Source organism: Musca autumnalis, unplaced genomic scaffold, assembly GCF_047663935.1.
Source record: "Musca autumnalis isolate F117 unplaced genomic scaffold, ASM4766393v1 scaffold_4, whole genome shotgun sequence".
Classification (NCBI taxonomy): domain Eukaryota; kingdom Metazoa; phylum Arthropoda; class Insecta; order Diptera; family Muscidae; genus Musca; species Musca autumnalis.
The window spans coordinates 36,098,450-36,110,499 of record NW_027411977.1 but is presented as its reverse complement, the minus strand read 5'-3'; the positions used below and the strand labels follow the sequence as shown (position 1 = coordinate 36,110,499).

Here is a 12,050-nt window from a genome sequence, read left to right as displayed (position 1 = left end):
ATCTCTGTCGGCCAAGCCGACTGATACTTTTTTACTTCAACATTAAAAAAATTAATATGACTTTAGTGCTGTCTGAACATAATTAAATATTCACAGTGTCCGTGAATAGTGAATTTTAAGAAATTTTAATAATTTTTAAGGCCTCGTATTTTAAGACCTCGATTTTCAATCATGTGATTCAATAGATGGCGCTATCTTGATGTGTTTAACAGCACCTAGAAGTATGTTACACTTTTATGCAAATATTCTACAATGGCTTGAATCTCCTCTAATTCGAGGCACATATCCGAGACACGAACCAAAATAATGGCTAGCTTGTCAGTTGCTATACAATATTTTAACAAAGTTTAAACAACACAAAGCAAATGACGATACGGAAGTCAGCCAATCAGTCAATTGCAAAGTTCACAAAAGACTTGCGAAAATTTGTGTGGGAGTTATTCGAAAGAATGGACAGATATATTCCGTATTCGAAACATATCTATGTCTGAAAGAAATATTACGCTGTGTACAGTTTGAACCAAATCGATTTTATCCAGAAATGTTTAATTTTCGTTAAAAAAGAAGCTGACTGATAAACTTCATCTTCGATCTTGATGTAAGCGTGTTCAAAATTCGAGCCAAATTGGTTAATCCCTTCAAGATTTTGTACACCACTCAACCACATCGACGTAAGGACGTGGTAAAATTGACTCTGAATTTTAATCGATTTGGCCTAAACTTAGTTGGCGTCTAAATCACTGTTGGGCAGAAATGCTCGGCCTCATACACAAAAGTGTAAAAAATACATGAGTCTCTCGCAATTTGCCCACCATTGCACAGTGCGAAATATGGGAAGTTTAGTGGAACTTTAAGGGATTTTGAAAGTACATAAAATTAATTACATTTTAGTGAATTCGTTAGCTAAGTACTCCAATGCAAATGGCCCATACTCAGTTTGGCGATTTACTCCGCGAAACGACTTAAAAATGCACTTAAAGTTGCACTTTCGTTTCATATTTTTTTTTTCTAAAAAATATAATTTGGATTCGTTAAAAAAAATAGCGTGGCGCGGACAAATGGTAGGTCAGTATGCCATGATTTATTTTTCTTAATATTTTACAAAACTATTATAATATTTTACTCTTAAAAAAATGCAAAAACTTTCATTTTGTTTTCGTGCAATTTTAATCAGAAAGAAGTGATTTTTTGAATTTTTCAAAATAGTTTATTTTATTTTCCGTGGATATTTCAAAAGTGATTCACGTACATTCACGTTTTAAGATATATATGATCTGAAAGATTGGGGTCTCCTCTGTTCGCAAAGCCATAAAACAGCTGCGGTAACGTGCGGTCTTCGGAGAAATTCAAGTTTTTTTAAAATGACTTCGGAAACATTTAATTGCATTTTCGAAAGTGGAAGGTAAACGTGGCGATGGACGCCGCTGTTGACTGTGTTTTGAAGAAATGGACTCACTAATATTAACAAATAATGATTTCTGTTAAATTAAGAATCCTCTCGCAATTTTTAATAGTTTTGACCTGTAAATGTTGATGATTTATATATAGTGCAACATTTTTGGATGCTGTGGTACAAGTACCAATAGACGTTAAAAATTGTAATGCAGTTCCAACCTGACCTTGATTTGAGAGACTTTATTAATAAAGTTAATGGTACAGACCTGCTAAATAGACCAATAAACATTATAGCTACAAATGAAAACAAAAATTATTGACATTTACTCCTTGTGGGGCTTCACCCAGAAGTGGACCTATGTTGACAGCTTTTATGTGAGGAGGATTTTTATTCGCTAACATCTTAAAATTTACATTTCATCAAAATCTGTTGCAATTTTTGTCTTCAACATTTAAAATACCTAATATGAGGGAACCCGTCATATGGGGGCTATACCAAAAACGCGTAGCTACGATGTTAATATTTCGCACAGAGGTTTTCTATCTACGAAGAACATAAAATGCCAAAATACAACCAAATACGTTGGAAAATGTGTCTGTAACATTTAAAATATGTCCCATCGACCGGTACCGTTCAATGGGGTCTATACCAAAACGCGAACCTATATTGAAAATATTTTGTACATAAGTTTTCTCTCCGCTGAAAACTCAATATACCAATTTGCAGCAAAATCGATTGAAAAATGAATGTAAAAAGTAAAAACGACAGCCGCCGTTACATGAACGCTACGGGAAACCGCGGGCCTATGTGGACCAATTTGAGCCCCACAATATCCATTAATATAAGAAACATTTTTGCAAAATTTTAGGAATCTACGCCCTTTACTTTAAACGTTATTAGTAAAGTTCCGCTAAAGTGCTCATATTTCGCACTGTGCATTGGTCTAAATCCATTAAGCAAAAACCCACAAAACTACTCCCTTCCAAATGAAAACTTCAAACTTCTATCTTAAAATTAATAATTTATTTTCTATGTATGTATATGCTATATAAAACGTTGTGTTTTGTTTATTTATAAAATACATTAAATTCAAAATTTAATAAAAAAAAATAATTATTTGTGTTTCTCAATGAAATCCAAATGTGAAAATAATTGCATAGCATTTAAATCGATGTTCTTCGGTTATCGGATTGAAAAACAAAAACAAATTAAATAATTTAAAACGAAACATTACAAATGTTTTCTTGTAAGTTTTGTGGAAAGTTAGTAGCATCTGTTGTGGATTATCCAGAAAATGTGTGGTGTAGTCCACCCTCTAATTTCACGTATTAGCTCCGGGTGTCTGTTGCATTTCAGATGTTTGTTGCTGTTGTTGCTTCTTAGCCTCCAAATTGGATTGAACCCATGCATTGAAAACATTACGACAGTGTATGACTACACATTCATTACTGCAATATTCATCTTCCCAATCGGGATTAACGATGGCTCTTTTATTGCAATTTTCCCTGGTGCACTTTTGTATGACTTCCCCACCATCAGTGATAATTTGTACTTGGTCACCACCGCCGCCCGAAGAGGCAGCAGGAGGATTAACAGTTGCGGCAGCTGTTACAGTAGCCGGAGCTTGGTTATTGCTGACCACTGTCTCTGCCATTTGTGGTTGTGTTGTTGCACTATTTTGATTGAAATTTGGTGTTGCGGATTGCTGTTGATTAAGATTCATGGTAGTAAATATTGTGGACTGTTTATTGGTATTAGGAGATTGCGTTTGTTGTATTGTCACACTTCCATCTGCTGCTGCTGCTGTTTGTGGTTGTTGTTGTCTATAAATTCTCATTTGTTTGATGTACTCATTTTTGGCCAACTCGTTTTTCTTGTTATATACTGCTTTGTGAACTGGATCCAAGGCTTCCCACATGGAAGACACAATCTTGGACAGTTCCTGAAATGTACAATTTGGATTCTGCTGCTTAATGGCACTGACTGTGTCACGGAAAAATAATGCATATGCGGATAAAGGTTTAGCCGGTTCATTCGGATCGGCAGGTGACAATTGTTTGCGTGCTGCTAATGTTGTGGGCGGTGTTGCACCCACAACACCACTTTGCTGTTGTTGTTGTTGGCCTGTTGCACTTATTGTTGTAAAGGATTCATCATTTGCCGTGTGATATTCATCTGATGAATTGCTTAGATTAATCATACGTTTTGTCTGTAAAAGAACATTAACAAATGAATATTAAATAAATATGTTTATGGTGCTCCTGTTGTTTGAAAATAATAAAATTTATTCCACAACAACTGTTCAACTCACTAAGAGCTTCTTCATTTGATCTGACTAAATACTGAACTAAATACTCCGCATTGCCATAAATGGCTGGACTTGATTGTTATTTTTTTATAATTGACTTTTTGTATGTTTGTTTGGGTTTTTTGTACTTTTCGCTTGATGCAGAGATTGAAATTGCCGATAAGGGCCTTCATCAGAACAGCGTGTAGTTGTTGGTGCGTTTCAGAAAAATAATGTGGACGACCACAAATTAAAAACAATAATAAAAACAACAAAATTTGACCTCAAACCGAGACTTTGCGATAACCATGTCGTTGTATTCGATATTTTAGGATTTGAAATAATGTAACAGCTATAAAATAATCTACATCCATTTTAGTTTTACTTTTCGAAGGGAATATAAGTGGGCGAGTTGTATGTGTTTAAATATAGCCTTTAGAGATTTTTTATTAAAATCGAAGAAATTTTTTAACAAAAGAATTAAACAATGCTCTTTGTGGGCTTTTCCAGCTGCTAAATAATAAAAAATAATGATTATATTATTGTTGTGTTTTTTCGAGGTCTCAGGACCTCAAGCTCAAATATCATTTATTATTTTATTAATAATGATTATATGTTCTAATATCAATGAGTGCACCCGATTCATATTGGCTCAATAATATGGCACCACTTTTTGTCGCCCAGTACAAACGTCATGTCACCACTTATAGAGAACTTTTTCAGGGCTGAAATACTTTGGAAATTACACCAACACTACACCGAGGGGATGTCAAAAGCCAGGGGATGTGCTTATGGTGGTACCCGACTGCTAATTTTTTTTAAATTATAACTACTAAGAAGTTGGAACTAAATGTCCTATGAACAGAACACTAATTTTTATAAGTAAACAAGTAAGAAAGGCGTTAAGTTCGGCCGGGCCGAACTTGTTATACCCTCCACCACAAGTTGTATTGAAGTAAACTGGAATAATTAGTTTCCTTTCGTGTATGAAGAAGACTTAATACTAAATTTCAGCAATTTCGGTAAAACAATGTGAGGCACCATTCTATGGGGGCTATTTCAAAACGTCGATCTATACCGACAAATTTCTGACGGAAAGTTTTTAGGCTCAAAGAAGACTAAATACCAAATTTCCTATATTTCGGTAAGAGAATGTAACTAAAACTTAAAAAATACGGAAAATCAAGAAGTACGCTTCAATGGGGATATAGGAAGACGTGGACCTATACTGATAATACTCTTCTGGAATACAGAAGACATTGTACAGACATATTTCTGGCGAACAGTTTTATATCACATTGAAGACTAACTACCAAATTTCAGCCATTTTGGTGGAATATTGAAGACCTACCTTCAAAATACGAAAAATCGGGAGGTACCTTTCCATGGGGGCTACATGAAGGCGTGGACCTATACCCACAAATTTAAAGGGCGAAGTTTGAGTACCCCCGACGAAGTCTAAATACCAAATTTCAGTCATTTCGGTGGAATATTGAGGCCACAACGTTTAAAATACCGAAAGTCGGGAGGTACCGTTCTATGAGGGCTATATGAAGGCATAGACCGATACCGACAAAGTTCTGGGGGGAAAGTTTTATACCACCAACGTAGACTAAGTACCAAATTTCAGCCATTTCGGTGTGATAATGAAGCTAAAGAAGACTACGTACCAAATTTAAGCCATTTTGGTAGGATAATGAAGCTAAAACCTTCAAAATACCGAAAATCGGGTGGTACCGTTCTATGGGGGCTATATGAAGGTGTGGACCGATACCGACAAAATTCTGGGGAAAAAGTTTTATACCCCTAAAGAAGACTACGTACCAAATTTCAGCCATTTTGGTAGGATAATGAAGCTAAAACATAGAGTTTCATACCCCTAAAGAAGATTACGTACTAAATTTCAGCCATTTTGGTAGGATAATGAAGCTAAAACCTTCAAAATACCGAAAAGCGGGAGGTACCGTTCAATGAGGGCTATATGAAGGTGTGGACCGATACCGACAAAATTCTGGGGAAGAGTTTCACACCCCTAAAGAAGACTACGTACTAAATTTCAGCCATTTTGGTAGGTTAATGAAGCTAAAACCTTCAAAATACCGAAAATCGGGAGGTACCGTTCTATGGGGGCTATATGAAGGTGTGGACCGATACCGACAAAATTCTGGGGGAAAGTTTTTTACCCCTAAAGAAGACTACGTACCAAATTTCAGCCATTTTGGTAGGATAATGAAGCTAAAATCTTAAAAATACCGAACATCGGGAGGTACCGTTCTATGGGGGCTATATCAAAACGTGGACCGATATATCCCATTTTCAATACCAACCATCCTGCAAGTAATAAAAACTTCTTTACCAAATTTTGACTCTCTATCTTTAAAATTGCGAGTTGTATCTTGATTTCAACAGACGGACGGACGGACATGGTCAAATCGACATAGAATTTTATGCTGATCAATAATATATATACTTTATAGGGTCTCCAACGAATATTTCGATGTGTTACAAACGCAATGACAAATTTAATTATACCCTCCATATGGTGGAGGGTATAAAAAGTATCAGTTGGCTTTGCCGAAAGACATATACTCCGAAAATAGTGAACTGAAACGTACATCTATGGACAGACACCTCGAATGCCGGTTACACAACCAAAATCCTTTCCCCAAAAATTATGTCGCACCTTTTCAACAAGGGCAGTCATGGTAGAATAAGAAAAGGTAGCAGCAATACACAGCTGACTGAACTGGGTTGTAACGTTAGTGTCAAATTTCATATGGCATTTTATACATTTATTTCTATATCGATGTACATTAGGGACATATATTTTTTGAGAAAAAAATATATCATTCGGAAAAAACCATTTCCCAGAAAGACTTCTTCATATCAATGATATGTAACCTCCTCCAAGTTCGAACGATAAGCCGCGCAGTAAATCCCCGCTTGTAGAGGCGATACAACGTTTGCTAATATGTGAGGTATTTTGTTAAAATTTAAAAAAATAAAGCCCAAATAAACATGTGGTTCTTTGATTTCTAAAACAAAACATTGAAACAGCTTCTCCTTTTTCTATGCATTTCCAGCGACCCCAAACTTTTCTGCAAGAATTCTACTTTCTGCGAGAAATTATGCATTTAGTGGAATGATGTGGAAACATAAAAATTGAAAATGTAACGAATTTTCATTCATGTTTTCCAAAAATATTCAACCAAATGTGAAAAATTATTAGTTTTTTTAAATTCCAATAATTTATAGACATTTCCTTGTTTTGTTTACAAACACAACTGGCAGTAACGTTACAAACAAAAACAAATTCCTTTGTGGTTGTTGTTCGAGTTGTATTTGTTGTAGTATTAACTTTACCTTATATTTGTTCTACCATGAAGGGCAGTAAACAAAATTTTTGAAATTTTCACTTAAAAACGATACATTATGATAGAAAATTTTGAGTTACTACCCTTTTGTTGAACAGGTACGATGTATATAGAATGTTTCAGAATATTGTGGCTTTTTTGTGGAATTACTGACAAAAAATATGGATTTAGATTAAAGCTCAAAAGTGTAGCAGAGGAGGTGCCTGAACGTATGAACCGACACATTTATTTTGGAAGTGGATAGATATAGCTCCCACTAGTCATTTCAGTTGGAGCTTTTGGACCATTATGTCAGGAAACACGGACTTGCCCACGAAAAATATAATGTCACTGTACAGGAATATCTTCTGTAAAATTTTCCAAAGATCCTCGTACAGATCTTGAAATGCACTTAACAAAAATGAATTTTTGTGAGGGAGGTGTCAGGTGGTGGACCGATGTTGCTCATTTTCGCATTTTCGGGCTTAAACTAAGTTTGGACCATTTTAGGGATAATTTTTGAACTTGTTGGGGAAGCTACAGCTTTCGGAACATTCTCAGTAAATATGGACTTGCTCCAGAAAAAATCTACCTTCGTAATTTGAGCCCAAAGAAATCAATAAAATCAAAACGATTCGAGAAAAGGTCTTAAACTGCACCTTTCTGAAATTTGTGTGTGGATGGTACCCGAAGGATTGGTCCCATATGGTACATATTCGAACCTGATCTACGTCTGGCAAAAGTATTACGATGTGGAAATCGGTTACTTCCTTCGAGAGGTATCACGAGCAATGTTTTGAACTTTTATGGGGGAAGTACCCGAAGCAGTGGACCGATGTGGCTCATCTTCAAACTTGGTCTAAGTTTGACAAAATATTATAAATGTCAAATTCTGCGTAGGTGACGCAGAGGATGAGAGATACCAAGGAACGATCCCTGCCGGCAAACACCAGGATTTATCTGGCCCCCTTTTACATATCAAGTGGACACTGACCTCCCCGTGGTGTTACCTGAGGTAGCTGCCACTACCATCCGTTAAAGGTAGTGACCTAAAATGTGCCGCGCGTTCACCCATAAGACCGTTACAAACTTGGGTTTAACGCCGGGTTAGTAACCCTCCCCTAGAAAAAAGCAGCCTTCTATGAAAAAACAAAAGAAAAGAAAAACAAATCCCTCTAAAGTTGACGACCCCCGCAAAGTTTTAGCGCCATGATCTGCGAATATGCACCTGGAATGTTTGCACTCTTTATAGAGAAGGTGCAGTTTACGCATTGGCAGATGTACTTGAAAAGTTCAAGGCCGACATTACTGCCATACAGGAAATACGATGGAATGGGAAAGGCGTCACAACAACGCACTGTATTATAGCTGCCATGACATAAAGCATGAGTTATGTTGCGGATTTGTAGTTGGTCGGAGGTTAAAACAAATAAAAGCAAAATTCTTCAACATCAGCTTTATTTGCGTTCATGCTCCCACTGAAGACAAGGACGAACATACCAATGATATATTTTATGAGCGCTTAGAAGAAACATATGACCGTTGTCCTGCCCATAACATAGCGTTCCGAGGTGCAAACATAGTCTCGGACCACTACCTTGTTGCAGCAAAGGTACGCACCCGGTTAAACGTAGCAAACAAAGTACGACAGACACAACATGAAAGTTAGACATCGGTAAGCTGCAATCACAACAGATAGACACAGCATACTCCACTCAACTGGGCCAATTGCTTAATCAAAGCTCTCCTCGTCCCGAAAACATATCAGCACAATGGCAAAGTATTGCCCATTCCATGCAAACAGCGCCAAAATCCATACTAGGATACCAGAGACCTCCACCAAGGAATCCATGGTATGACCAGGAGTGTCGTGCTGCTACCAAAGGGAAAAATGCGGCATATAGGGCTACTCTACAAACAGTAGCAAAGAGTAGCGCATAAGAGAGGTATCGGAAGAAAAAAAGAGAGGAGAAACGTCTTTTCCGCAGGAATGAGAGAGAGATGGAAAAGCAGGAGTGCGAGATGTACAGGAGCCAGAATGAAGTCCGAAAATTCTACCAAAGATTGAAGCATCAAACTGATGGCTTTGGTACAGGTACCTCCTCCTGTAGAGACCACCAAGGTAATTTGGTAACTGATTCAGATAGCGTGCTCAGAATACGGAAGGAACATTTTTCTAATCTGCTGGTATCCAATAGTAGTGAAGACGATGATACCACAGATCCAGTCCCAGAAGATGGTATTGAATGTATACCGCTCAGCCAAGATGAGGTAAAGACAGCAATAAACCGGCTGAAGAATAATAAGGCAGCAGGAGCCGATGGCTTACCAGCCGAGCTGTTCAAAATCGGAGGCGACACGCTGATAAGGTGTATTCATCAGCTAGTTAGCACCATCTGGCAGGAAGAACGAGTACCCGACGATTGGAACCTTAGTATCCTGTGCCCCGTCCACAAGAAAGGAGATAAGACTGTATTCTCTAACTATAGGGGCATATGTCTACAAGGTTATACGAGAGGCAACCGTCAAAAGAAGTGGCACAATCTACATATGCTGATGATATAGACATCATGGGACGATCAGTAAAAGAAGTAACTGATACCTTTATGAAGGTCGAAGGAGAATCTGCTAAAGTGGGTCTGGCGGTAAACGGCGGAAACACCAAGTTGATGGTGTCGACGCGCAATGCGTCCATTGAGTTTGGACCAACTGTTGAAGTTGGTTCCTATTATTTTGAGGTAGTAAAGGACTTCGTCTACCTTGGCACCGCCGTAAATACAACAAACGACATCAGTTGTGAAATAAAAAGAACAATTTATTATAATGTAAGAATGTATTGACCAACAGATGCTACTTTGGCTTAAGTAGTTTAACAACAAAGCCACATCTTGCCAAACAAAAATTACTCTTTACAAAACAATGATACTACCCGTGCTGATGTATGGTTCCGAAGCCTGGTGCAATTAGTAAAACTATATTTGAACAGCGGCATAATTTGAATGTTTGGACTGGATTCGGATCGAACTTAAAAAATTTCGATTTAAACGAAAATTTTGTTGGCGTTAGCCGAGATTTTTTCCCATTCCCTTTCATAGGAGAAAGTCTGAAATCTCCACACCAAGGGAATTTTTTATCTTTTGAAGCCTATATTTCGGAAAGTATGGATTTCCTGTCCAGACCTACATACCTGTGCTAAAATTTTCAGATCAATCCGAATCCAGTCCATTCAACCCGCTCCTTTGAATGAGTCAACTATCTGATCGTCTAAAAGTATTATATCCTCTATAGCCATAAGGTCCGAAGACTACTTTGGCTAGGTCATGACATAAAATGAATAAATATGCGCCCTCTAGAAAGGCATGTGAAAACGAGCTTCTTCACTATGTGTGTGTTCGTTTACTTACAATTTGTACACATTGTTACTGGATGTTGTTCGTTTACTCTACAGTACAATGTAAAATACCTTAGTCGATTACAAGAAGTTACTGGACTTGTACAAATTATTTAGTAAACGAACACACTTAATTTGGCCTTGGACTTATCTACACAGAATTTCGATAATTTCCTAGGGATATGCTAATGTAAGCGCGATGGATGTTGAGCACACGTTGTGTTCAAAGACTGTGCATTGATAATGGATGGTAAAGCCACTTGCATTGGTACCAATTTCTTTAGCATACTATTTCATGATTGTAAAGTAGTTGGCATTATAAGTTTACATTGAAATGCTAATCTCCGATTTAGAATTGTTTAGCAATTTCTAAGAAACGCATTTTCATTTTCACTTTTCTATTATACGATGAGGCTTTTCTATGACTGGTTCCTTCCCATTGTTTTCAAACACATAAACCATAACTCATAACTCGGTCTTAATTTCACGATTGGTAACATTGTTGCACTTTAAATCTAATCGATTAATTTAATTATATATTTATTTTTTAACTTATTTGTAACCTTTTTCTTTTTCATGTTTCCAGAATGTGTGATCAAATGCTTTCTTCTCTTACTATTGTCGGAAATGGTGTAGACGTTGTGTTAAAATTTGTTCATGCTACTTGCTCGGTGGCATGTCTTTCCTTCACTAGATAACATATTCCTTTATTTCTTTCTAACACAGACTCAATAACTTCAATTCTCCGAGATAACTCAACCCTTGTTTGTTCTAGGTTTTTACCTGCATGTAGCCAGCTGCTCCATTAGATGAATTCTTTTCTTGCATATTTTTCTTTCTGTAGATATTTTAGTTTTCTGCCCGATTTACTATCTTCAATAAATCTTCCGCTTCTATCAAATGTGCCTTTGTTTAACAACGCTGACAGACGGACAGACGGCAACAACATCTACGAACACGCCATCTTGCGGCCCGAAAAAAGACCACAAAAGAGAATCAATCATAAAACATGAAATCAAAGCAAACTGGCCATTGTTTACGAATGTGACATAGGAAAACGCAAACAGCTGATGAATTAGGGATGCGTAAACTGACTTTGAAACTGAAATTAAATTAATATAAAATTAATTTTAATTAAATTAATTAATTTACAACAAATTAATAAATAAAAACAAACAAAAACTAATAAAAACAAATTAATAAACAAAATAAAAACTCTACTAAAAGCCAGAGATCTGTAGATCGAAAAATAAATGGGCAGATAACGAGTACTCGAGTGCATGGTAATCGAAAACAATCGATGAAAGAGTACAAAGCCAAGGCATACTGAACGGCGTCAAATTTAAGCACAGTTGAGGAAATGCGTTACATTTTTGGTCTGTTCCTTTACTTTTGAAAATGGTAAAACTGGCAAAAGTAGCAAAAGTTGTAATCTACTTCCATATGAATTGTATGGTGTCTGAAGTAAAGGAACGCTTTTCGAGTAAAAAGTTGTAAAACTTGAAGATTCTTGCACGTAAAGGAACAGGGCTTTTATTTTTCGAATTTGAACAGTAAATGTCGTGTAGTAAAAATATGTACATATGTATTTATAACATATATGGTAACATGGGGCGCCTTCGC

At 36.7% G+C, this 12,050-nt stretch overlaps 1 protein-coding gene across 3 annotated transcripts; it reads right to left on the bottom strand.

The window, feature by feature from the left end:
* Nucleotides 1–2,402: 2,402 nt before the first annotated feature.
* LOC141404269 (uncharacterized) lies at nt 2,403–11,421 on the bottom strand. 3 transcript variants are annotated; one of them, XM_073987691.1, is made up of 2 exons: nt 11,211–11,421; nt 2,403–3,605 (listed from the first exon to the last, which is right to left on the bottom strand). In XM_073987691.1, the coding sequence occupies exons 1-2, from the start codon at nt 11,253–11,255 to the stop codon at nt 2,718–2,720; spliced, it is 933 nt and encodes a 310-aa protein (XP_073843792.1). In that variant the 5' UTR covers nt 11,256–11,421; the 3' UTR covers nt 2,403–2,717. The 3 variants fall into 3 exon arrangements, with proteins under 3 accessions (XP_073843792.1, XP_073843794.1, XP_073843793.1); XM_073987693.1 differs by lacking the exon at nt 11,211–11,421 and adding an exon at nt 10,991–11,114; XM_073987692.1 differs by lacking the exon at nt 11,211–11,421 and adding an exon at nt 3,708–3,807.
* Between the last annotated feature and the right edge of the window lie 629 nt (nt 11,422–12,050).